The sequence below is a fragment of the Podarcis erhardii genome (assembly GCF_964252035.2).
Source record: "Podarcis erhardii genome assembly, chromosome: W".
NCBI classification, from domain to species: Eukaryota; Metazoa; Chordata; class Lepidosauria; order Squamata; family Lacertidae; genus Podarcis; species Podarcis erhardii.
The window spans coordinates 3,680,294-3,706,800 of NC_138506.1; the positions used below are offsets into that span (position 1 = coordinate 3,680,294).

General features: G+C 49.0%; 1 protein-coding gene across 1 annotated transcript in view; it reads left to right on the plus strand.

The window, feature by feature from the left end:
• The first annotated feature begins 954 nt into the window (after positions 1-954).
• Positions 955-26,507, plus strand: part of LOC309333220 (magnesium transporter NIPA2-like) — an 83,372-nt gene continuing 57,819 nt past the window's right edge. The window contains exon 1 of the mRNA XM_081846641.1: positions 955-1,687. Within this exon, the coding sequence (XP_081702767.1) occupies positions 1,549-1,687 (139 nt within the window). The 5' untranslated portion in view covers positions 955-1,548. The remainder of the gene's footprint in view (positions 1,688-26,507) is intronic.

Here is a 26,507-nt window from a genome sequence, read left to right on the forward strand (position 1 = left end):
AAAGAGCGTGAGGATCCATGAGAATCCATGCTTCGAAACCACGTCTTTGGGCCAGGGTGTCACCAGGAAGCCGTAGATCCGTGATTTTTGTGTTGCATCCTGTGACCATGGCCATGATATTTGATCTGATGGTGACTTCGGGCTGATCTAGGGCAAAAATCATGAGGACCCATTAGGATCCGTGTTTTTTAACCATGTTTTTGCGCCAATGCGGCACCACGAAACAGTGGATGCGTGATTTGTTTGGTTCTGCCTACAGACTAAGATGTAGTCTAGAGCATCATGGTGTTTTCATTTTGTTTCAATATAAAAATCATGAATTCATGAGGATCCATGCCTCGGATCCATGTTTTTGTGGTGCTGCAGCACAGCAAAGTGTTGGATCCACGTTTTTTATAGTCCAGTCTGTAGGCGTGCCTTGCAGGTGTGTTTTGACACTGGATTTGTTGGAGTTATTTTTTTAAAGGGGGAGGATCCATGAGGATCCGTGTAGATCCGCCTGTAACCCAGACCCATGTTTTATGTTAGCTTGCTGGTTTGTGGTTGGCAGGCGCTGGCTCGTGTATCTAAAGTAAAATTTGCCGCCTATCTACTCTGGAGCTTTCAAGGCAGCCTACAAAACAGCTAAGAGTATATGGGTATATGGAGACTTACTGGCATTTTGTATTTTTTGTGTTTAATTGCAAATACGCAGGTTGAGTTTAGGGGCTGAACACTCGCCATAAAGTTTGCTGCTCCAGGCAACCTGTTTATTGAACATTCATCCTGATTGGTTTGTGGAGATGTTATTTAATGTCCAGTTTTTTCTGCTGCCGCCGCTCCCAGGTTTCCAGTGCATTTATATCCCAAAAGTCCCAGGCTTGGGGGTTTTTGTTTTAAGTGGGTGTCAAATCAACTTTTAATTGTGCAACCCAAATTTTTTAATATGTGTTTGACGCAACTCCAGCTCTCCAGAGAGTCACAGCCAACACCCAAAATTCTGCTAGCTTACAAATGCCCCAAAGTCAGCTGAGTCTTGGCCTCACAGACACCTAAATATTACAACATCACCTCGAAGGGAGAGGGGGATAAATATAGGCCCTTTTTCAGGTATTCACTTGCCATTCAAAAGACTTATGGAAGATCATTAACAAGTAGTTCCCACGACACCTGTAGTACAAGAGAGGTAAATAGTCCCCGTAAGGTTATGATTATACCAGTGTACCCCTACAGTATTTGAGGCCTGAAGGAGAAAAAAATCATTTTTTCCCTTCTGTCAAAAGAAGCAAAGGGAAGCTAGTTATGCTTACCCTATTAGTGAACATTGGGCCACTTCACAGAAAAATCACTTCTACTTAAAGGACACTGTGTCCATTGGAAGCATGTAGGTAGAACATGAGTTGCTTGTATGACAGAATGCTTATTTAGTGAACCTTTCATAGGACGTAACCTGCCAGTGTTGCATCACTGTATTTTTGGCTTCCTGCTATTGCAGATTCAACATGGCTGTTCTTCTGGAACAGACATTTACACTCTGATCTTTCTCTCTCAAAACTTGAGGTGATTGAAATGGAGGACTCGATGGGACGTTATGACTTCTACAGCGGACTGGGCTTGGCTCTCAGCTCTAGCCTGTTCATTGGAGGAAGTTTTATCCTAAAGAAGAAGGGACTTCTCAAGCTAAGTAGCAGAGGTGCTCTCAGAGCAGGTAATAATATTGAATAGGAGCTCACAGAGTTACCATGCCATCTGTTGTGGATGGGAAAAATCCCAGAAACCAGGCTGTCCATGAATGAATGGATTTTATTATTTTGGTCACAGACCAGTTCCAGTCCACATACAATATCAAGGAAGTCATAAAACACGATAGGGATACATTTGAATTTGCAATTAGGTATAACAGGGACAATACAGATATGGCAACAGTTTAAAAATATATAAATTAAAACTTAGCCACTAACCTATAACCTGAAATTATCATTTGAAACCTTAATAATGATGATAACACAGCTTGTTCCCTAAGTTTTATGGCAATCACACAGAATTTGGCTACTCTTAACGTGATCTCAGGATCCTTGTCCTCTACCAGGGATTTTAGACACTGAAGTTCGGATTCATTTGGAGATTTTTGCATAGCAGGGGTAATAAATACAGAGCATATATCCCCATAGAAATGGCAGCGTAACAAGGCATGAGAGACAGTTTCTACCTCCATCAAGCCGCAGGCGCAGACTCGTTCAGCGTATGGTTTACCCTCAAATCTGCCCTGCAATAAGGCAGATCGCAGCACGTTGAATCTAGCGAAGGTAAATGACCATCTGTATTTAGGTATTTGTAATTTTGACAAACAATTTGCCAGGGTAAATCCTCTCCCATTATCTTTTATTGCTGGGTGTTTATTCATCTCACTCACGTGGCATTGCATTTCCACATCCCAAATTTGTTGGTGGATTATTGCTCTAGCTTTCACATAACCTACAGCTATCAGAGTCTGTGGGGAAAACCCCAAGCCTCTTAGCTTTTCATGCAGCGTAGCTTTCCATTTAGATTGGTAGGAATCCAGTAGGGTTAAGGGTGCCAACCCAACAGGGAAAAAGATAAGTTTTAACCAATAATGGATCTTCAGAATCCATATCTGAGCGCTAACAGGGATTTGCCCGACCTCCAGGTGGACAGCTATGTTAGACACATAAGAAGGGATCCCTAGCAGGCAGCGATAGAACTTAGTTTGGAATGATTCTAAGGAAGCAAGGTTTAAGAAACTGCAGATCTGAGAGCCATATGTCAGTTGTGTTGATATTTTTGCAGCAAAGACCTGGGAGGCTGCCGGAATATATTGCCCCCCTTTTCCATAGAAAAACCTTATAATAGCTTTGGTAGATCTTTGGGCATTTGCAATTGTCAGGGATGATTGGTGGGTGCTAGAAGAGATAAGAGCCTGGGACTCCAGCCAGCTTTCCAGGATTTATTAGGTCCATTTTACTATTTACACTACAGAGCTCTCAAAAGCATGTCCGGCTCATTCGGTCTCAGTTGCCGAGACTGACCCCTCCTTTTGTTTTCTCCAGCATAACCATTTCTGGAGCCCTCCCCTCTTCCTTCCTCTTTTACGTGAAGAGCTAAACCCCGGAAGTTGCTCCCCCCTCCCTGATTCATTGCTTCCTGACAACCCTTCGTCATCCTCCCCCTTTGACAAGGTGCAGCTGCTTGCGATCGGAGGCTTCTCTCTGCATTTCCCCAGCTTTTTCCCCTTCTCAGCCTCCAGTTCCCTGACATCCACCCCCTCCTCAAAGCACCCCCTCTCCTCCTCAGGAGAGACGGCTGTCTCTGCTTCACCTATGTCGCGAGGTGCAGGAGGGAATCCTAGAAAGACGTCGTCTTCATCTTCTGTATCTGCAAAAACATCCCTCCAGCCCTCCCCCAACCCAGCAGTTTCGCGGCGATTCTCGGGCTGACCTTCTCCCATGCCATTCCCGCCGACCCCCTTCGGTTCCCACTCATCATCGTCAGATGGTGCGGAACCCTCAAAGTCCTCCTCGTCATCCGTCGGCCCAAAAATCTCCTTAAAGAACTTACCCGGGGGTTTTGGTTTGTCGGGAAATAAATCGTGGAACTCCTCCACCAGATACTCCTCAGTGATGCAACTCTCTGGAACCCACGTGTTTTCTGAGCTAGGCGCCCCCTCCCAAGCCACTAGATACTCTAGTTGCTGCCCGCTCCAATGAGAGTCCAGTATTTCTGTCACCTCGTTGCATTTCTCCCTTTCCTCTATGTTGGGATCATCCCTTCCCCCCTCCCCTGCTGGTTGCCCCCTTCCCGATAGGGCGACAGCAGTGACCTGTGGAAGACGGGATGAATCCTCATACTGTCCGGCAGCCTTAACTTAAACGCCACGGGATTGACCTGTTGGATGACCTCAAAGGGCCCCACTCTCCTGGGCTTGAGCTTCTTGCACCCACCCCTCCAGAGCAACCCCTGCGTGGACAAGCACACCCTATCCCCCACCCGGATGACCTCCCCTGGTCTTCGATGCCTGTCTGCTTCCCTCTTGTACACCTCTTTGGCCCTCTCCAAGTTCAACTGAAGCTGTTGGTGAATAGCCTCCATCTCTTCCGCAAACTGTTCACACTCCATGACTCCTCTCCCCTCCCCGGAAAGGCCCTGGGGTGACACCCGTGATTGGCAAAGAAAGGAGTCATCCCTGTGGACACGTTTTCGGCGTTATTGTACGCAAATTCTGCTAGGGCTAATTTGTCCACCCATTCGTTCTGTCTCTGACTGACATAACACCGCAAATACTGTTGCAAAACGGCATTTGCTCTTTCCGCTTGCCCGTTGGTTTCGGGGTGCCTTGCTGTCGCGAAGCTCACCTCTACTTGCAGCAAACCCATCAGCTTGCACCAAAATTGTGAGGTGAACTGCGTCCCCCAATCAGAAATTACCCTTGAAGGAACTCCATGCAGCCTAAACACATGCTCTACGAACAGCTTGGCTGTGTCCTCCGCGGTCACTGCATGGGAACATGCCACGAAGTGACACATCTTGGTTAGTAGATCCACCACTACCATGACTGCTGTTTTCCCCCTGGACGTGGGTAGGTCAGTTATAAAATCTACCGACACCACCTCCCATGGCTTCCCTGGTGTGGGCAAAGGCTCTAGTAACTCTGCCGGAGCAGCCCTCTCCCCTTTGGTCCTCTGACAGGTGTCACAACCTCTCACATATTCCCGCATGTCCTCCCTCACCTTGGGCCGCCAAAAGTCCCTTGTAACCAACAGCATGGTCTTGTGTTGCCCAAAATGTCCTGCAGTGGGGTTGTCGTGGAGCTGCTTGAGGATTTTGGCCCTTAGGGATTCACCCGGGACATACACTGCCCCCTGATAGAACAAAAGCCCCCCTTTCTCCTCGAAACCTCCCTCAGCTCCCCCCTTTTCCCTAAGCTCGTTCAGCTTCCGCTGTGCAAAAGCATTGTCTCTGATCAGTTGCTCTAGTTCAGTGTTTCCCAACCGGTGTTCCGCGGCACACTAGTGTGCCGCGAGACGTTGCCTGGTGTGCCGTGGGAGGGAGGCTGGCGAGTCGGGCGGCGAGAGGCGGGGCGGCGGCGGCAAGCACACGCGGGGCGGGGAGCGAGCTCCCTCCCACATCCCATCGCCCCGTGCTCCGCGCTGTTGTAGGCCAGCCCTGCGCACCCGGGGGACCTCCCCCCGAGAGCGCAAGGCTTGCGGGCGTCAGCTGGCAGCGCGGAGCACGGGGCGCCCTTCGGAGGACGCCCCGTGCTCCGCGCTGGTGTCGGCCAGCCTTGCGCACCCGGGGGATCTCCCCCCGGGAGCGCAAGGCTTGCGGGCAGCAGCCTGCAGCGCGGAGCACGGGGCGCCCTCCAGAGGACGCCCCGTGCTCCGCGCTGGTGTCGGCCAGCCTTGCGCACCCGGGGGATCTCCCCCCGGGAGCGCAAGGCTTGCGGGCAGCAGCCTGCAGCACGGAACACGGGGCGCCCTCCAGAGGACGCCCCGTGCTCCACGCAGGTGTCCGCAAGCCTTGCGCACCCGGGGGATCTCCCCCCGGGAGTGCAAGGCTTGCGGGCGTCAGCTGGCAGCGCGGAGCACGGGGCGCCCTTCGGAGGACGCCCCGTGCTCCGCGCTGGTTTCGGCCAGCCTTGCGCACCCGGGGGATCTCCCCCCGGGAGCGCAAGGCTTGCGGGCAGCAGCCTGCACCGCGGAGCACGGGGCGCCCTTCGGAGGACGCCCCGTGCTCCGCGCTGGTTTCGGCCAGCCTTGCACACCCGGGGGATCTCCCCCCGGGAGCGCAAGGCTTGCGGGCAGCAGCCTGCAGCGCGGAGCACGGGGTGCCCTCCAGAGGACGCCCCGTACTCCACGCAGGTGTCCGCAAGCCTTGCGCACCCGGGGGGAGATCCCCCGGGTGCGCAAGGCTGGCCGAAACCAGCGCGTTGCCTGGTGTGCCGTGGGAGGGAGGCTGGCGAGTCGGGCGGCGAGAGGCGGGGCGGCGGCGGCGAGCACACGCGGGGCGGGGAGCGAGCTCCCTCCCACATCCCATCGCCCCGTGCTCCGCGCTGTTGTAGGCCAGCCCTGCGCACCCGGGGGACCTCCCCCCGAGAGCGCAAGGCTTGCGGGCGTCAGCTGGCAGCGCGGAGCACGGGGCGCCCTTCGGAGGACGCCCCGTGCTCCACGCAGGTGTCCGCAAGCCTTGCGCACCCGGGGGATCTCCCCCCGGGAGCGCAAGGCTTGCGGGCGTCAGCTGACAGCGCGGAGCACGGGGCGCCCTCCGGAGGACGCCCCGTGCTCCGCGCTGGTGTTGGCCAGCCTTGCGCACCCGGGGGATCTCCCCCCGGGAGCGCAAGGCTTGCGGGCAGCAGCCTGCAGCGCGGAACACGGGGCGCCCTCCAGAGGACGTCCCGTGCTCCACGCAGGTGTCCGCAAGCCTTGCGCACCCAGGGGATCTCCCCCCGGGAGCGCAAGGCTTGCGGGCGTCAGCTGGCAGCGCGGAGCACGGGGCGCCCTTTGGAGGACGCCCCGTGCTCCGCGCTGGTTTCGGCCAGCCTTGCGCACCCGGGGGATCTCCCCCCGGGAGCGCAAGGCTTGCGGGCAGCAGCCTGCAGTGCGGAGCACGGAGCGCCCTTCGGAGGACGCCCCGTGCTCCGCGCTGGTTTCGGCCAGCCTTGCGCACCCGGGGGATCTCCCCCCGGGAGCGCAAGGCTTGCGGGCAGTAGCCTGCAGCGCGGAGCACGGGGCGTCTTTCGGAGGACGCCCCGTGCTCCACGCAGGTGTCCGCAAGCCTTGCGCACCCGGGGGATCTCCCCCCGGGAGCGCAAGGCTTGCGGGCGTCAGCTGACAGCGCGGAGCACGGGGCGCCCTTCGGAGGACGCCCCGTGCTCCGCGCTGGTGTTGGCCAGCCTTGCGCACCCGGGGGATCTCCCCCCGGGAGCGCAAGGCTTGCGGGCAGCAGCCTGCAGCGCGGAGCACGGGGTGCCCTCCAGAGGACGCCCCGTGCTCCACGCAGGTGTCCGCAAGCCTTGCGCACCCGGGGGGCGCATGGGGCGCCCTGGAACAGAGGGTTCCCCATGCTGCGGACTGTAGCCTGCCGCCGGACGCGCGGGGCGCCCTGAAGCAGAGCGCCCCTCGCGCCAGGCAGACATGGGCCAGCCCCACAAGCTTGGGGGACAGCGGGGAGGCGCAGCACCGCCATCCCACTGTTCCCCGACCTGGTTTTTTGGGGGGGAAATAAAGGAAAAAAAAATTTCCTTTATTTCCCCCCTCAAAAAAGTAGGTGCGTCCTATGGGACGGAGCGTCCTATGGGACGAAAAATACGGTTCTTACTATTTCATAATAAAGTAATTATAAAATACTTTCTTTGTGTTTATTTGATTCCTTTTAAAGAGAGTTACTTTATATATAGTCAATATAGGCACAGAGTTAATTTTTTAAACATTTTCTAATGGTGGTGTGCCTCGAGATTTTTTTCATGAAACAAGTGTGCCTTTGCCCAAAAAAGGTTGGGAAACACTGCTCTAGTTCACCGTCCTTCACCAGTGCCCCCCCCCCACAAGTCCAACCATCCTCCGGGAACATGAGCCTGGCCACAGGAGGTCCCTCTTCCACCCAGTACTCCGGTTTGCGTGATAGCGCATCCGCCCTCACGTTCTGCTCTCCTGGGATGTATTGAATCCTAAAGTTGAAGTTGGCAAAAAAACTCTGCCCAGCGTACTTGCCTTTGGCATAACACACGCGCCGTCCGCCAGTACTCCAGGTTCTTATGATCCGTGCATACCTGCATCTGATGTTTCGCACCAATCAGGAAATGTCCCCATTGCTTGAAAGCTGCAAAAATAGCAAGCAATTCTTTGTCGTAAATACTGTAGTTTAACTCCGACTTTTTCACTTTCCGGGGGTGGGGGGAGCGCACGGTCTCCAATCCCCCCTACCATCTTGCTGCATAAGGACCGCTCCGATGGCCCAGTCTGACGCATCCGTTTCCACTCGAAGCGGCAGATCAGGGTTGACATGCAATAACTGCTCCTCCGATGCAAAAACCTTCTTCAGTTTCTCAAATCCCTCTTGTGCCGCTTCAGTCAACAAAAACTTCTTCTTCCCACTAAGGCAGTCAGTTATGGGCGCTGTCAAACGTGCAAAATTCTTGATGAACTTCCTGTAGAAGTTGCTGAACCCCAGGAACCGCTGAACATCCTTCCTGGTCTTGGGGCTTTTCCATTCCACCCAGCCTTCACCTTCTCAGGATCCATTGCTAGACCCTTATCCGATAACCTGTAGCCCAGCAACTCGACCTCCCTCGTGTGGAACTGGCACTTTTCCAGCTTCACCCACAGGCGATGCTCCTTTAGCTTCCCCAGAACCTCACGCACGTCCTCCACATGCTGCTTTTCATTCTCAGAGAATACCAGAATGTCATCCAAGAAACAAACGCAGTTACAGTATAGTAGCGGCCCCAGCACGTGGTGCATGAACGCCTGAAAGCATAGGCTTCCACATTGTAAGCCGAAGGGCATAATGAGATATTCAAATGCCCCAAGGGGGGTAAACATGGTGGTTTTCCACTCGTCTCCCTCTCAAACCCTTATGAGATTGTACGCCCCCCTGAGGTCCAGCTTCGTAAAAATTTTCCCTTTCCGCACTCTCACCAAAACGTCGTCGATTCTTGGCATGGGGAAGGCCATGAGTTCCGTCAAGGAGTTGAGAATTCTGAAGTCAACTACCAGTCTCTTTTCTTTTGTTGCCTTCTTGTCCACAAAGAACACCGGGCTGCCACCCACTGCCTTGGACTCCCTGATGAACCCCCTTTTCAAGTTTTTGTCAATAAACTCCTTCAACTCCTGTATCTCTTGGTCGGACATCGAGTACAGCTTCCCCACCGGTAGCTTGGCCCCCGGGACCAAGTTAATCTGGCAATCGTATGGCCTGTGAGGCGGTAACATGTTGGCCTCTCTCTCACTGAACACCTCCTCCAAGTCCCTGTATTGTGGAGGGATTTCGCCTTTCCTTCCTAGACACATTGTCGCCTCCCGGGCCTTCCTTTCCCGAGGTTCTCCTCCTCCCAGGCAGTTCTCCAAACAGTTAGTCGACCCGAAAGTTAGGGACCGCTGGTGCCAAGAAACCACCAGGTCATGCAAGGCCAACCAACTCATCCCCAGAATAATAGGTGGCCCAGCCAAGGTGGCTATGTGAAAGGCAATGGTCTCGGAGTGCATGGAAATCCTCATTCTCATGGGAGGAGTCCGATGTGTGAGTTCCCCTTCCAAAAGCTCTCTTCCATCAATCGTGGTAACTTGCAGAGGAAAATCAAGCAGCCGGAGATGCAGCTGGTGCTGCGCAGCAAAGTCCCTGCTGAAGAAGTTGGCACTGGCCCCCAAATCCACTAGAGCGTGGACCTCCATTACTTGGCCGTTTGGGAGCTCCAGCAGCACCCTAACCACTATGCCTGGTTTGGGGTGGCCTGGTCGGGGCTCTTCGCTGCTGCTGCTGCTGCCTGGCTGCTGCCCCGGTTTACCTCCAGCCAGGCCTTCCCATTTCCCTGCACCTGGGGCACTTCTTCTTCTCCTTGTGGAGTGGCCCCCACCATTCCCTGCCAGTTACGACGCTCCGGACACACTCTGGCAAAGTCGCCTGGTTTCTGGCCCATAAAACACTTCTTGGCAGTGGCCTCACCCACTCTCTAGCTGGCCCAGATAGGTGGCTGATTACAAAAGCCACTTTCTGCTGATCGTTAGCAAATTCACTCCCTGTCAGGGAACTGCCATCGGAGCCAGAGGAGGAGGGAGGGCTCCAGAGGGATGCCGGAGAGCGTCCCAGGAGGGAGAGAGGCAGCCCATCTGCGGAGGAAGGAAATCAGCGTAGCACCAGTGGAGAAGGGGGGCAGATGGGGGAATCGGTGAGGAGGCTCCATGACTCCTCGCCGGAGACCAGCGGGGAGAGCACGGGTCCTCCACTGCCCACACCCTCCCTGCGCAGAAGACTTCCGCGCAGGGAGAGTTGGCAAAGAGTTGGCGTCAAAGAACTTCTTTGCTGGAAGAAGTTCAAGAAACGCCCACTGACGGATTCTGCCAGCGATTGAGACAGCCACGGGCGAGTGGCTGTCCGGACGGAAAAGGTTCACTCAGGCAACCCAGCCAGGTGTGGCGACGACTTACGCACGAGCAACCCCTAGAACCATTACACTCCCCTGGAGCTCTAATGCATATTTCATTTCAGTTTTAAAGCTTAACTATTCCTGAGGATCCCCTTCAAACCTACCGACCAATGAAGGCATTTTCCTTCCCAGCAGGTCACCCCTCGGTTCCTTATTTTGCGAACGGCTCTCCTCCAGCCTTATTCGCAGCTCCTCCACGTGTCTTTCCAGATCCGAACGGCGTTGCTTCAAAGCAGCAAATTCTTTCTTGCTAGCACCCGGCAAAGGAGTCTCGGCAAGCTGTCAGGGATGATTGGTGGGTGCTAGAAGAGATAAGAGCCCGGGACTCCAGCCAGCTTTCCAGGATTTATTAGGTCCATTTTACTATTTACACTACAGAGCTCCCAAAAGCATGTCCGGCTCATTCGGTCTCAGTTGCCGAGACTGACCCCTCCTTTCATTTTCTCCAGCATAACCATTTCTGGAGCCCTCCCCTCTTCCTTCCTCTTTTGCGTGAAGAGCTAAACCCCGGAAGTTGCTCCCCCCTCCCTGATTCATTGCTTCCTGACAACCCTTCGTCATCCTCCCCCTCTGACGAGGTGCAGCTGCTTACGATCGGAGGCTTCTCTCTGTATTTCCCCAGCTTTCCCCCCTTCTCAGCCCCCAGTTCCCTGACAGCAATAGTATTTTTAACCTGATAATGCCACAAACCCTTTTCCTGGAAGGTTATACCCAGGTATTTAAAAGATGAAACCTGTTCAATCAGATCAGAAGGTCGGCGGTTCGAATCCCCATGAGCTCCTGTTGCTCGGTCCCTGCTCCTGCTAACCTAGCAGTTCGAAAGCACGTCAAAGTGCAAGTAGATAAATAGGTACCACTCCGGTGGGAAGGTAAACGGCATTTCCGTGCGCTGCTTTGGTTCGCCAGAGGCAGGTTTGTCATGCTGGCCACATGACCCGGAAGCTGTATGCCAGCTCCCTTGGCCAATAAAGCGATATGAGCGCCACAACCCCAGAGTCGGTCATGACTGGACCTAATGGTCAGGGGTCCCTTTACCTTTACCTGTTCAATAGGTCGATTGTCAATTCTCCATTTGTGCCTCATTCTTTTTTTAGAGAACACCATAACTTTGGATTTGCTATAGTTAATTGTTAATTGTTCGGCATTACAATAAACAGTGAAAGATCTTAGAAGTTTTCTTAGGCCTACACAGGAGAAGGCAATTAGAACTGCGTCATCCGCATATAAGAGAACCGGGAGGGGTGTACCAGCCAATTTCTTTCTCCATGTTTCCTACTAAGGAGTTAATATAGAAGTTGAATAAAGTAGGCGCAAGGATGCAGCCTTGTTTAACACCATGGTAGATTTGGATTTCCTTGGATAAATGGCCCTGTCGGTCACACCTAACCTGTACCCGAGTGTTTTCGTATAAACTGCGGATGAGACACAGTAGACATCTGTCTATGTTTGAGGCGCTTAGTCTTTCCCAAAGCCTATCTCGTGATATTAAATTGAAGGCAGATTTAAAGTCTATGAAAGCTGTGTAGAGAGATCCTCCTTTTCTTGAGGTATATTTTTCCGCAAGATGTTGAAGTACTAGGCCTTAGACTAAAGTTGACCGGTTTGCCCTGAAACCAGCTTGTGCTTCTGTAAGGACATGTTCTCGCTCCATCCAATCCTCAAGTTTATTACATAAGTGGGCAGCATATAGTTTACTGATAATGCTTAGGAGACTAATTGGCCTGTAATTAGCAGGGTCCGATCTGCTCCCTTTCTTGTGTAATGGGATGATGATTGCTAGTCCCCAATCCTCTGGGATGGTAGCCGATTGATCTATGCTGGTGAACAAGGCAGCAAGCAGTGGGGCCCACCAATCAACATTGGCCTTAAGAAGCTCAGGTGAAATATTGTCTGCACCAAGAGCTTTGCCAGGTTTAAGAGATTGAATGAGCCTGCGAGCTTCTTCAGTTGACACCAGGGGCCATTCAGCACCAGTATCAGTCAGAGTTAGGGACAGAGCCTGTAGAGGTTGGTTAGTTGTGTATAAGGATTGGAAGTATGACTCCCAAACCCCAACAGAGATGGTATATTCCACTTCGGAAGGGGAATCTTGCCATCCTTTTGCAACTATTTCCCAAAAGGTGACTGATTCTCTCCTTCGAGGGGCCACTCTCCCCTTTGGGCCTGAAGCTTTTTCTCTTTAATCAAAGCTTTATAATTTCGTTTAGCTTCAAACCACTCTGAAGGGAGTGAGGGTAGATTGGCAGACCTATAGTTCCTGTATTTTCCCAACAAAGAGCGCTTCATAGTGAGGCATTCCTGATCAAACCAGGGTTTAGATTTGTTGGAGTATAATGGCCATCACATTGCCTTTTGGGGGGTCAAATAGGGTTGAAGAAGTGAAATCAAATCCTGAAACAAGTTTATTCTAGTGAAGGAATGGGTTTCCAAAACCCAAAAACTGACTGTGCAGGCAGTTTTAAACTGCACCAAAATTCCTATTTTTCCTTAGCTAAAATGCATAAAGTTGAGCCGTTGAGGAAATCCATAACAAGAACAAAGCTCTCTCCCTTATCAGTTCGTGGCGGCAATGAGTCACCTTGCCAAGTTCCAGTACAGCAGGGATGGTGCGTGTGTGCCTTATCTTGTGCGCTGACCACAAAGACGTGCAGACCCACGTCTGGGAATAACGCCAGAGTGTGTTCTCGGAAATGGTGACCTCTGCGCCCCAGATAAGAGTAGGAAGAGGAAGATCCTTTTATGGTCAGAAGTACAGGAAGGAAGATCCTTTTATGGTTGAGAGTACCAGAGCAGGAACATATGTGATGTTAACCTGCGTACGCAGGTCGACGTGGTTGGGCTCCTAGGGGAGGAGTGAGAGGGTGCCTGGAGGATATATAAACTGCATGAAACCTGTCATTTCTTTTGACTTGCTGTGGACTCACCATGCAGGTGCCTTCTGCTATCCGGAGAGCAGAATAAACTCTTTCTTTGAACCAACCTCGGTGTCATTTTGACTTCCTTCCTCCTGTCCCGGAGCAACGCAGACCCAATCGGTGAACTCCAATGTGGGAGCCATGCAGCCACTAGTAGCTTGTAACGCTACTAGTAGCTTGTAACACTGAGCTCAGTGATGCAGCAGTATAACCATATATGGAGTTGTGTTCCCTCTCGGCAGTAATTACCTTTTATGGTGATGTGTGTCATAAAACCATTATCGGGCGATGTAACGTGAGACATTGGCATGATGACCATGCTGGCTGTGAGACAAAGAAGAATAAAAAAAGTTACCGGAGAGGAGAGAAGGAGGAATGAGCTGCTCTCCACCCTGAAGATACGTTTTTGCCTCTCTGTGTGCCTTTTCTATGCTATGCACCAATTTTATGATGGCTGGCTTCCGTCAAGTGGTGCCCCGTGTGAGGCCAACTTAAAAGAAGAGGCTAACTTAAAAGAAGAGGCTAACTAAAAGAAAACAGTGTGAGGCTGTTTTAAAGGAAACCGTGTGAGGCTTTTCGATCCACGTAACGGATACCATCGACTCTCCACGCCCGGCAAGGGTTTCAAGCGCTAATCATCTTCGGATCCCGGTGAGTCGATCCCTTTTCATTTTGATTTTAGAAAAATCGGCAGCTCTTTGTCTATTCCACAACAGAAATTTTTAAAAGACTAACCCTCTCCTCCAACAAATTGGAAGTTCCTGAGGGTGATTTGATACAGCTTATTCTGGCCATCGATGAACATTGCCCCTGGTATCCCCAAGATGGAACTTGGGAATTAAAAGACTGGGATAAGATTGGAGCACATTTTCATGGACACCCTAGCATCGGCGTTCGAGTTCTGAATGCATGGTGCAAGGTTTGTTATGCCATGGGCTCTTTATCACCAAAAAATATCTCCATGGTCGCATTGCCAACATCACCTCCGGCTTCTCTAATCCAGCCTGCCTTGTTGCCATCAGTTCCGGCACTCGCCTTGCCAGCACCACCAGACCCCAAGCCTCCGGACTATAGTTCCTCGCCAGAGGATCCAATCCTGCAAAAATACCATGGTCTGGTTGGCAATGACCCTGCTCCCTCACCGACAGAACCAGCCACTCCATTTCAACGTGCAGTCCTTGCCTGTTCCTTATTTCAGGATACTGTGGCATTTCCCATTATAGTGCCCCCTGCTGGCGCCCCAGCAGGAACTCAAGCCCAACATCAACCTTTTGACTTTAAGATCTTGAAAGAGTTGCAGCAGTCAGTAAAGACCAATGGACTTCAAGCCCCATATACGCAGGCACTTTTGGAAGCCACATTCGCCCAGCTTTTGGTTCCAGATGACATAAAGCTTCTGGCCCGTACGGTGTTACCTCCATCAGCAGGTGTATTGTTTGCCCATGAATGGGAAACCTCCTGCCATGCTTATGCTCCGGCCTTATTACAACAGGTCAGGGGGAATAACCCTAACATTACCCTCGCAGATGTCATAGATGCCATGATGGGGCGTGGTCCCTTTGTTCAGGCTTCAGTGCAAGCCACACTGCTGCAAATCTTATTGAGGGATATTGCTCTTGCTGCTAAAGCAGCAATGAGAAAAATTCCAGAACCCTCCAGTATTCAATCTCGGTGGGGTTCAATCAGGCAAGAGCCAAGAGAATCATATTCTTCCTTTATGGACAGGCTGATTACAGCAGCGAGTCGCCAAATTGATAATCCTGAAGCCAAACAAATAATTATCAAACAATTGGCCTTTGAAAATGCAAATGAGGATTGTAAAGTTGCATTACGACCAATAATACACAATCCTACCACAGACACAGCAGCTATGCTTCGCGTTTCTTTTCTATCCCACTGGCCCCAGCAGACAGGGAACGGTTTGCTTTTACATTGCCAGTATATAACAATTCGCAGCCCACCCAGCGATATCAGTGGGTTGTCCTGCCTCAGGGCATGCGGAACTCCCCTACACTTTGTCAACATTTTGTGGGGGAAGCATTGAAACCTTTCCGCATGCGCCACCTAGAGGTGATATGTTATCATTACATAGACAACATTTTAATTGCTGCGAAGAAACTCCCGCCTGGCATTTTTCAAGAACTTTCTGCCACGTTGGCAGAAGCGGGACTCTGCGTAGCGCCTGAAAAAAATCATTTTTTAAAAAATAAATGTTTATTAGCATTTTCAAAAAACCACACAAAAACAAAAATTAGACAAAAAATAACAGAAATACAAAAATCCAAAACTTAAAAAAACAATTAAAAAAAGAACACATAAAATTTCAATTACTTATTTTCATATAACTTGTTTCTCAGACCTCCTCACACCTCCCCTTCCTGTATTCCAATTTAAATTATTAATTCAACAAATCCTTATATCCAAACTTAAACCTCAATACTTGTAAATCATTGCTCATTTCTAAACATTTTTCCAAAAGTCGACCAAAATTTCCCTTCCACGGCTTTCCCAAATTGCATACAGATAGCAAAACAAAATAAAAACAAAGCAAGTTATAGTTATGTACCCTTTGGATTCCCAGACTCCACCCACCCTTTTCCCGGTTTCAGTCCCCAACAAATGTTCATCAGTCTAGTGTACTGTTTAGCCTGGAGATCTCACGTCCGAGGCTCTTAAATCTCTTTCAGTTCCTCTCGGCCGGCCTTTTTGATAGTCCTTAATGTTAGACCCCAAATCTCGGAGAGGCTCCGGCCCAACAGGATCCATATTTTTTCCAGACAGTCCTCCATGCTTAAAGATAAAGCCTATGGGGTACTCCAAATCTTGTTTCATGCTCCTTTCAAGTCCAAATGTCCCCATGGCTCCAGCTTCCACCTTGATCAAATTTATAATCCTTCGGTCTTCAGATCCCCACATAAGAGGGTCTCTCAATTTTGCACTCTCCAATTCAGGCCAGACCTTCCACCTCAGATTTTTATTCTCCTTTATGTCACGCCACAAGTTGCAGCACTCCTTTAACATCTGCGAAGTTACAGCTCCTCCTTCCTTTTCTTCAGGGGCAACATATGTCTCCTTCTCCATATTCTCATGGCTCTCAAGTTTCTCTATCTGTCCAATTGTATAAGCTTCCTGCTTCAAGTCCTTATCAACTTCAACAATATTGTTTGCTGTTAAGACCAGAGTTGTGACGCTTGTAGCCAAAACATTGATTTCACCTTGTAACTTTCCCAAGAGAACAAATGTTCTTTCCAATTCAGTCTGAATTTTCCCTCCTCCAGCCATTCTTGTAATGTCCCTAAACCCCCTCTAGGGGGATTTTAGTTCCTTAATGTCTTTCAGCTCAAATCCAATAATCAAGTTAGTTTGTATCAGCCCTTCCTTATTTTCAACAAATTGTAACAAATATACCCAGCAGAAGCAACAGAAACAAAGTTCTCTTTTTCCTTCTGACAGCCAATTTGACAGCTGTCAAACTTCAAAACTTCCTCAACAGGCTCTCCCGCGGGACGCTCCCGGGTCCGGGGGGGGGGTGAAACTTCCCCAACGTTAATCTTTTATCCTCCAGTAAAATTTATTTTAGTGTCAAACCATGAAGGTTAAAGTCTTTTAGGAAAAAAAAGAAAGGTTTCTCTCAACCTTAGATAGCAGGTTCTTTGCTTTAGATTGTTTACAAAGAGGGGGGTGGACTTCCTTTTTAACCCTTCCCCGCTCGTCCTAATTCAAGAAGATTTTTCTTAAAATTCCAAATTCCATGTTACTCACGGGTTGTTACTTTAGAATCCAATTGTTGCAAGGAAAAAGTCAGCGCTCTCCGACAATGGCTTGCGGCTTCACTCCGCAGAAGGAGCAGTTTACTCACAGCACCGCGCCGCACCCCGTCCCTGTTCCGGAGCCTTTAAAAAGGCTCCTTCGCAGATTGGGGGGGCGCAAATGGTGCCCGCCGAGTCACCACGTTCACAGGCATCAGCGCCTGTGATTTTTAAGGGTCCCCACGTCGCCGCCGCAGACAAGACCCGATCCTGCGGAGCCGATTCCCTCCGGAGCTCGGAGGGAATCCGCCATTAGCCGATGGCGCTAACCCGGAAGACTCTGCGTAGCGCCTGAAAAAATTCAATTGATGTTGCCCACCACCTACTTGGGACATAAAGTCACTGCACAAGCAGCGCTGCCTATTGTTCCCCAGTTGACTATCCCTTCAAGCATGAAGCTTGTGCAATTACAGCAACTTCTTGGGCATTTGAATTGGGCTCGCTCTTTCCTTGCATTACCTACCAGCACATTATCACCATTGTTTTCGGCGCTCGCGGGACACAAGGATCCAGCAGATGTAATCCAGGTCACTTCGGCAATGATCACTGCATTACAAACCGTTAATCAGCACCTGCGATCTATTCTTGTGGACAAGATCACAGAAGCCTCTGCACACGAGCTGCATCTGGCAGTGTTTGCCACACCATTGTTTGTTGCCAACAGGAATTTTATATGCTCAGACGAACAAGAGGAAGACTATCTGCATTATAGAATGGCTACACTTGCCACATACCCCACCAAAAAACATTTATTCAGTAATTGAATCCACATCAGACATTGTCATTAAAGGACGTTCTCGCGCCATGGCCTTGAGTGGTTTTGATGTTGCATCAATTTATTTGCCTTTCTCACAGACTGAACAGCAGCACTTATTGATAACTAATGCTGCTGTGCAAATTGCCTTGGCTGATTTCATAGGTGTCATCATTTTTAACCCTCCGAAGGATGACCGTTTGACTTTTCTGACACAAGTCACCTATGTTTTAGCCAGCCCCTTGTCTCTTACACCTCTCCCCTCTGCATTGACCCTCTTTACGGATGGAACAAAAACTAGGGGGGTGGTGACATGGGAAGAGGGAGGAAAATGGAAATGTTTATTTACCCCTCCACAGTCTTCTGCTCAGCGAGCTGAGCTAGCGGTTGTGATTCTTGCCTTTCAATCCTTTTCTACTCAACCTTTCAATCTTATTGTGGATACTCAGTATGTATATCACCTTTTTGCTGTTTTACCAATATCTTATATAACTCCTTCCTTGGATTCTGACTTGTTTTCTTTGTTTCTTGCCCTGCAAGCCTTACTTCAGCACAGAGTGTTCCCTTATTATGTTGCACATCTTCGCTCCCACACATCACACCCAGGGTATTTAGCAGAGGGCAATGCAAGAGCAGATGCGGCTTTGAGGGACATTTCTGCCTTTTCTCTCTTTTCTGATCCTGTACTATGCCATAACACCTTTCACCTCCCTGCGAAAGCATTGGCAAAGCAGTTTTCTATTCCTTTGGCCCAAGCAAGGGATATTGTTTCCCAATGTGCTTCTTGTTCTAAATCACAGCTGGCCATTCCTTTTGATGCTGTCAATCCTAGGGGCACGTCTGCATTGGCGTGTTGGCAGATGGATGTCACACACATGCCTGTGTTGGCTCCACTCTCCAAGATTCACCTCACGGTGGACACCCACTCTGGATTCATATGGGCTACGCCCATGAGGGGGGAAACAGCTCGTCATGTGATCAAGCACACCATTCGCTGTTTCTCAGTCAAAACTGATAATGGTCCAGCATATATTTCTAAAACATTTTCAGAATTTTGTATGTTGTGGAATGTGAAATTAACTCATGGTATACCCTTTAACTCCACAGGACAAGCTATAGTGGAAAGAGCGCACCTGACGTTCAAAACACTGTTGTTTAAGCAGCTTGGTGGCCGAAGCATACCAACAGCAGATATCCCTTCGGCAGTCCACCAAGTTCTTTTTGTACTTAACCATCTTTTATATCCACATAATAGGACCCATACCTCTGCTGAATTGCATTTTAGGAAGGAGGAGGGACTCCCCCACCCCTTGGTGGTGTACCGACGCTTGCCTGATCCCACGTGGCATGGACCTGTTCCACTGATCACGTGGGGACGAGGGTATGCGGCAGTGGAAGTTGAGGACAAGCCTTTGTGGGTTCCAGCTCGATGCGTACGGCCATGGCGAGTCCCTTCAACTGCGGAAGCGCATTCCTCACCATCTGCCTTGCCATCCTTTGTTGCACCGTTATACAAGGAAGAGAAGCAGACGACCCAGTCCAGTTGAAACCACCATATTTCACCTTATCAGCTGGCAAGCTGCAGCCGTCAGAATTCTACTCTGGCTGGCAGTATCCACGGCTCAGCCACTCTCAAACTAGAAGAACAGCGTTGTTGAATAAGACTTTTAGGGGAGAAAATTATCATAAGATTTGGAGGGATAATATTTTTGTACAAGATATGATTATGTTTGCCAGTTTATTGCATGCTTCTAAATGTTGGTTGTGCATGCACATGCCCCCTTTTGCCCGTCATTCAGGCTTAATGCTTCATGGTGTGCCTGTTAATGGATCCATGGGCATGGTTATATTCTTGGCTTCCAGATGGGAGTTGGCTTCGACATTTATTGATTTTAGTGATCTTTATAGTAGTTATTTGCATTATTTTGTGTTGCTGTATACAATGTATTCCTTCTTTAATCTCTGTATGTACTGCATGGTTCTCCCATCAGCGGCCTGCTTCAGGGCTTACAAGGGTTGCCTATCGTGCTTGGTATAACCGTATTGGTAATGAAATATATGACTCTGATTAATAAAATAAAGAAAGAGGGCATGTGGGAGCCATGCAGCCACTAGTAGCTTGTAACGCTACTAGTAGCTTGTAACACTGAGCTCAGTGATGCAGCAGTATAACCATATATGGAGTTGTGTTCCCTCTCGGCAGTAATTACCTTTTATGGTGATGTGTGTCGTAAAACCATTATCGGGCGATGTAACGTGAGACATTGGCATGATGACCATGCTGGCTGTGAGACAAAGAAGAATAAAAAAAGTTACTGGAGAGGAGAGATGGAGGAATGAGCTGCTCTCCACCCTGAAGATACGTTTTTGCCTCTCTGTGTGCCTTTTCTATGCTATGCACCAATTTTATGACGGCTGGCTTCCGTCACTCCAATAAGGCTACATTTCTGGGTGCATTGGCCGGGAATCCGCGTTCTCTGAGGACAAGGACGAAGGACCAGGGCGTCACTGCTCAGCAAACAGCTCGGTCGGCGTCGGTGGCTCCAAGCACGCACCCTACATTTTCTAGGGGGAGCCCCCCCACCCCGTATCTGAGTAGAGAATCAGCAGAGATGGAAGAAAGACAGCAGCTGCACGGGAGAAGGGTACCCAGGGGAAAGGTAGGCTCCACAGCTTGTTTTGTGGGAGTCAGGGGTTTGATCAGCCCCGCCCAGTAGGAGCAGTAAGGTGCCGCTGGGTTTAACCAGTAGAGAGCAGTAGTGTGCCACTGGTTTGCCGGTAGAAGAGCAGTAAAAGTGCCACCAGTTTTGGGAAGTTTGTGGGTAAAGGGGATTGGGGAGGTGCATGGGGTTTGTATGTGTGAAGCAAAGGGGTACTCGCGATGTGTTAAAAATAGATCAGCCAGACAGCAATGGAGAATAAGAAGGTGAGGTTTATTGCCAGGCAATAAGGTACCCAGTTGGAATATTTTCCAAAGAACTGGGAACCCCGATTGACAGAAATCCAGAGGTCTTTATACCTGAGCAGAACACAGCAAATCATTGATCATGAGACAATCAGGAAGGATTCACAATATTGTCAGCGAGAATCAGCCAATCAGCAAGCGGTTGTCACGCTACTTGACCCCCGGTCAAACCTTGGTCAGCACCGGATTCTAGTTCTGCTTTCCGATGCTCGCAGTGACGCTCTGTCTAACCTTTCCCCCAGTTATGACAGGACAGGGAGCTTGGACATTTTGTGGTTTTGCTCTTCCTGTTCTGTGGATTAATTTAGCCTGTATCTGAGGGGATTTTGTACCAGAATCTCTGATTCATGTCTTTCCCCCTTGTCCGGGGTGCACAGATATTTAGGGGAAAGGTCGGCTCTAACTTTTTGCCGTTTCAAGCAGTTTGCAGCACAGCTTCCCTTTTGATTCAAAATGGATTATAAAGTACTGTAATCTTTGATTATGTGTAAGCATATATGAATATATTGATTATATTGGTTTCTGATAACTGATTATGTGGATAGCATAGGGGTAGCCCTTCTCCCTTGCCTCATGTGTATGGGGATTCGTATGTATGTGCATTTATTTGTGTATGGGGACACTCCAGTGAATGTTTTGAGTGGATGAGACGTTGGGGCTCAGAGCCACTGGCGAAGCGAAGTGTGGTCCTTGTAAGGTGTGGTTCCTAGCGACGCGAGTCCGTCTAGGCCACTAACAGGACGCGTAGAAAGGTGACTGGGTGAGAAACAACTCTAGGTGAGACTTCCGGGTTGGCGCCTCCGGCAAATGGCGGATTCCCTCTGAGCTCCGGAGGGATCAGCTCCACGAGATCAGGTCCTGCTCGCTGCAGCAAAGCGGGGACCCCTAAGAATCACAGGCGGGTGAAGCCTGTGAGCGTGGGACTCAGCGGGCACCATTTGCACCCCCCGAACCGCGAAAGAGCCTTCTTAAAGGCTTCGGAACGGATCGGAGTGAGCGGCGCGGTGCTGAGAGTCGACTGCTTCTTTCGTGGAGTGATGCTGCGCAGCTGTGGCCGGAGAGCGCTGACTTTTTCCTGAACAATTGGACTTTAAAGCATCTACCCGTGAGTAGGTTTATTTAACGAATTGGAAGAACAAACTGGACAAATTCAGTACCGAAAGGGGAAGGTATAAACAGGAAGTCTGCCTTTCCTGCTTGTAGATAGATCAAAGCAAAGAGACTTTAAAGCTGAAACCTTGAAAGACTTTTTTGCAAAGGCTTAAAATCCAACACCAAAAAGTGGTCTCCCCCCCCCCCCCAGTCGACAGGAGTGGAGGGGGAAAGATTTAAACTTTTAATACCTGCGTGAAAAGGGGGAAAGAAAGTTATATCCACTGCCTCAAAACCCTGGGAACGGACTGCCTTTAAATGGGGAGAGCTGATCAGTGGGAAGCCTTCGTAAACTAGAGTGAAAGTTAAAGACGTTTAAATCTCTGCGAGAGAGAAACAGTGTTTCTGGACTTCTTCTGATTCTTCTGATTTTAAAGTAACTTTCTTACGATCTTAAAGTAACTTTCAGGGACTGTGAAACTGTGGCATTGAGTGGCTGGAGGGACTTGTAAGATCTATAATTGTTTAAAGAGTTGCAATTTGAAGCTGTCCCCCTAGAGGAACATTGACATTGTTGCAATAGTAATTACGCCACTGGAAAATTCCCCTTCAAAACAAATCTCTCAGGCGTGGGACTGACCTTGGAATGGCAGATGGAAAGGGAAAACTAGACCCAGCATATAATACCAGGTCTGGCAAAACATATCGGGCTGATACCACACAGCAGAGAAGGGCCTCAACATCTGGAGCATCAGGAGGAGCTGCTGCTACGCAGACTAAATTAAAAGTTATGTCATCTGAAGATGCATTGACTCAGGCACTCAGTAAAATTAATGACTCTTTGGAATTTTTAGCAAAACAGGTAGCAGAAACGAATAAACAAGTGGCCGAGACTAATAAACAGGTGGCTGAGGCCTCAGCAAAAATTGATTTGAATACTACAAGTATTAATGATTTGGGGGGAAAAGTGAATTCTAACACACAGTCTATTGAAAAACTACTTGAGGAATCGGCCACGACCAGAAAAATTGCTGAAGAAGCAAAAGAAATTGCTTCTGCTGTCCAAGAGAAGATACTACCTGTACACAGGAAACTGGAGGACCACAACCTGACATTGTCCATGATAGAATTACAAGGGAGGGAGAAGAATTTGAGAATTAGAGCGGTACCTGAAAGTGAGAAGGGGAATCTGGTGGACTTTCTTACAAAGGAATTTACAGACTTTTGGCAAGAAGACTTGGGGAAAGAAGAATTTAAGATAGTGAGTGCATTTAGAATTGGGACACGACAGAGGAAAAATAAGGTAAGAGACTGTTTGATTACCTTTCGAACAAAAGAAGAAAGAGATAAAATTTTAAATCTGCACTACCAAAGAACTCTGGAAATTGAAGATTCATTTGTGGAGATCTTTAAGGATATCCCCAAACAAATTTTGGACATTAGGACCTACTACAGAGATCTTGTTGCCCTACTGAGGAGAAACAAAATACCCTTCAGGTGGGAATTTCCCCAAGGCCTATCTTTTAAATACAAAGAAAGGAAAATAAGAATAAGAACGGTGAATGATAAAGACAAGTTTCTGAAAGATCACGAAGAATACCTACAGAAAGAAGCGGAATCCGGAGAAGAACCAAAAACACTGGAAAAAGGAATCTTGGGCATAGCAAATTTACCATTTGGTCTCCCTAGTCCAGAGAAAGAGACACCACCGACAGAAAAAGAACAACTACTAGACAGAGCACTAACAGAGCACACCGTCTCCACCAAGGAGGAGACAGGGGACTCCCCTGAGAAGGAGGCTAGTTCACCAACACAGGAGCCAGATATATGGAGAAACGTGACTCAAAGAAGTAGGAGGCCGAGGGTTCGCTCTGATTGTTTAGAAATACACAATCGCTTTGAGGTCCTCTCCCCTAGAATGGAAGACGAAGAGCAGACTCCATTTGAGGATCTCTCCCTCATTACAGTCGATCAGGTATATGAAGACGAGCAGCAAAGTCAGTCCTCAGGGAATGTGCAGGCGACCTTGGAACGGACAGATCACGGAAGAACCCCGACCAAACCTAAGAGGAGGCGTGTAGTGGTGATAGGGGATTCCCTACTGAGGGGAACAGAAGCAGTGATCTGTGGGCCTGACAAGATGTCTCGGGAAGTGTGCTGTCTCCCCGGGGCTAAGATCCAAGATGTAACTGAACGACTGCAAGGAATCATAAAACCCACTGACAAATACCCCTTCCTCTTGGTTCATGTGGGAACCAATGACACTGCAAGCAATAGCCTCCAGAAGATCAAAAGAGACTATGAGGCTGTGGGCAGGAAATTGAAGCAATTAAATGCACAAATTGTCATCTCATCTGTCCTCCCAGTTGAACGACGTGGCCCAGGGAGAGAGAGAAAAATAGTGGAAGTGAACAGCTGGCTTCGCAAATGGTGTAAACAGGAACGGTTTGGATTCTTAGATCACGGACTGCAGTTTCTTGAAGATGGACTTCTGGCAAGAGATGGGCTGCACCTCACAATGGTTGGGAGGAATGTTTTTGCCAAAAATCTCAGAAACCTCATCAGGAGGGCTTTAAACTGACTAATGTGGGGGAGGAAGACAGTGCTCCTGAAGGTAGGATTCTATCAATTGATGAAGATGATCATCCAAATGTCATAGACCAAATGGAGCAAACAGCACGCAGACCCAGTCGTGGGAGGAAAAAATCCTTAAATAAGAGACACGGGGGAATGATTAATGGACTTCAATGTCTGTACACTAATGCGCAAAGCATGGGTAATAAACAAGATGAGCTTGAGCTCTTGGTACAGCAAACTAAATATGACATAATAGGCATCACTGAAACCTGGTGGGATAAGTCCCACGACTGGAATGTAATAATGGAGGGTTACAATCTATTTCAGAGAAACAGACCAGACAAGAAAGGAGGAGGAGTGGCGTTATATGTCAGGGATGTGTATACCTGTGAAGAGATCCAAGATTTAGAACCTCAAAGCCAAAGTGAGAGCATTTGGGTCAAAATTAAGGGAGAAAAGAATAACAGGGACCTCATTGTGGGAGTTTACTATAGATCCCCAAGCCAAACGGAGGACATAGATGATGCCTTCCTGGAACAGATGGCCAAGCATGCAAAAGGAAGGGAGATAGTAGTAATGGGGGACTTCAATTACCCGGATATTTGCTGGATGTCAAACTCAGCCAAGAGCATAAGGTCAAACAGATTCCTCACTGGCCTTGCAGACAACTTCATTGTCCAGAAAGTGGGAGAAGCAACAAGAGGAACAGCCATTTTAGATCTGGTCCTAACCAATGTTGATGACCTGGTTAGTAGGGTAGAAGTGGAAGGATCATTAGGCGCGAGTGATCATGCTCTTCTGAAGTTTACTATACAGCGGAAAGGAGCAGCCAAGCATACTAGGACTCAATTTCTTGACTTTAAGAAAGCTGACTTTATAAAACTTAGGGAAGTGCTGGGTGAGATCCCATGGACAGTAATATTAAAAGGAAAGGGAGTTCATGATGGCTGGGAGTTTGTTAAGAGGGAGATAGTAAAAGCACAACTTCAGGCAATACCAATGAGACGGAAACATGGAAGGTGCCTAAAGAAGCCAGGGTGGCTATCTAAAGAACTTTTAACTGAGTTAAGATTAAAAAAGGATGTGTACAAAAAATGGAAAAGGGGGGAAACCACCAAAGAGGAATTCAAACAAATAGCCAGCACGTGTAGACACAAAGTCAGAAAAGCTAAAGCACAGAATGAACTCAGGCTTGCTAGAGAGGTTAAAAGCAACAAAAAAGGCTTTTATGGGTATGTTCGTAGCAAAAGGAAGAACAAAGAAACAGTGGGGTCACTCAGAGGAGAAGATGGTGTAATGCAAACAGGGGACACAGAAAGGGCTGAACTCCTCAATGCCTTCTTTGCCTCAGTCTTCTCCGATAAAGAAAACAATGCCCGACCTGAAGAATTTGGAGCAAATGATTCAGCAGAGGAAACACAGCCCAGAATAACTAAGGAGATAGTACAAGAATACTTGGCTAGTTTAGATGTATTCAAGTCTCCAGGGCCAGATGAGCTGCATCCAAGAGTATTAAAAGAACTGGCAGATGTGATCTCAGAACCACTGGCAGTCATCTTTGAGAATTCCTGGAGAACAGGCGAAGTCCCGGCAGACTGGAGGAGGGCAAATGTTGTCCCTATTTTCAAAAAGGGGAAAAGAGAGGACCCAAATAATTACCGCCCAGTCAGTCTGACATCAATACCAGGGAAGATTCTGGAGCAGATCATTAAGCAAACAGTCTGTGAGCACCTAGAAAGGAATACTGTGATCACCAATAGTCAGCATGGATTTCTGAAAAATAAGTCATGTCAGACTAACCTGATCTCGTTTTTTGACAGAATTACAAGCCTGGTAGATGAAGGGAACGCAGTGGATGTAGCCTACCTTGATTTCAGCAAGGCATTTGACAAGGTGCCCCATGATATTCTTGTAAAGAAGCTGGTAAAATGCGGTCTTGACTATGCTACCACTCAGTGGATTTGTAACTGGCTGACTGACCGAACCCAAAGGGTGCTCATCAATGGTTCCTCTTCATCCTGAAGAAGAGTGACTAGTGGGGTGCCACAGGGTTCTGTCTTGGGCCCGGTCTTATTCAACATCTTTATCAACGACTTGGATGATGGACTCAAGGGCATCCTGATCAAATTTGCAGATGACACCAAACTGGGAGGGGTGGCTAACACCCCAGAGGACAGGATCACACATCAAAACGACCTTGACAGATTAGAGAACTGGGCCAAAAGAAACAAGATGAATTTTAATAGGGAGAAATGTAAAG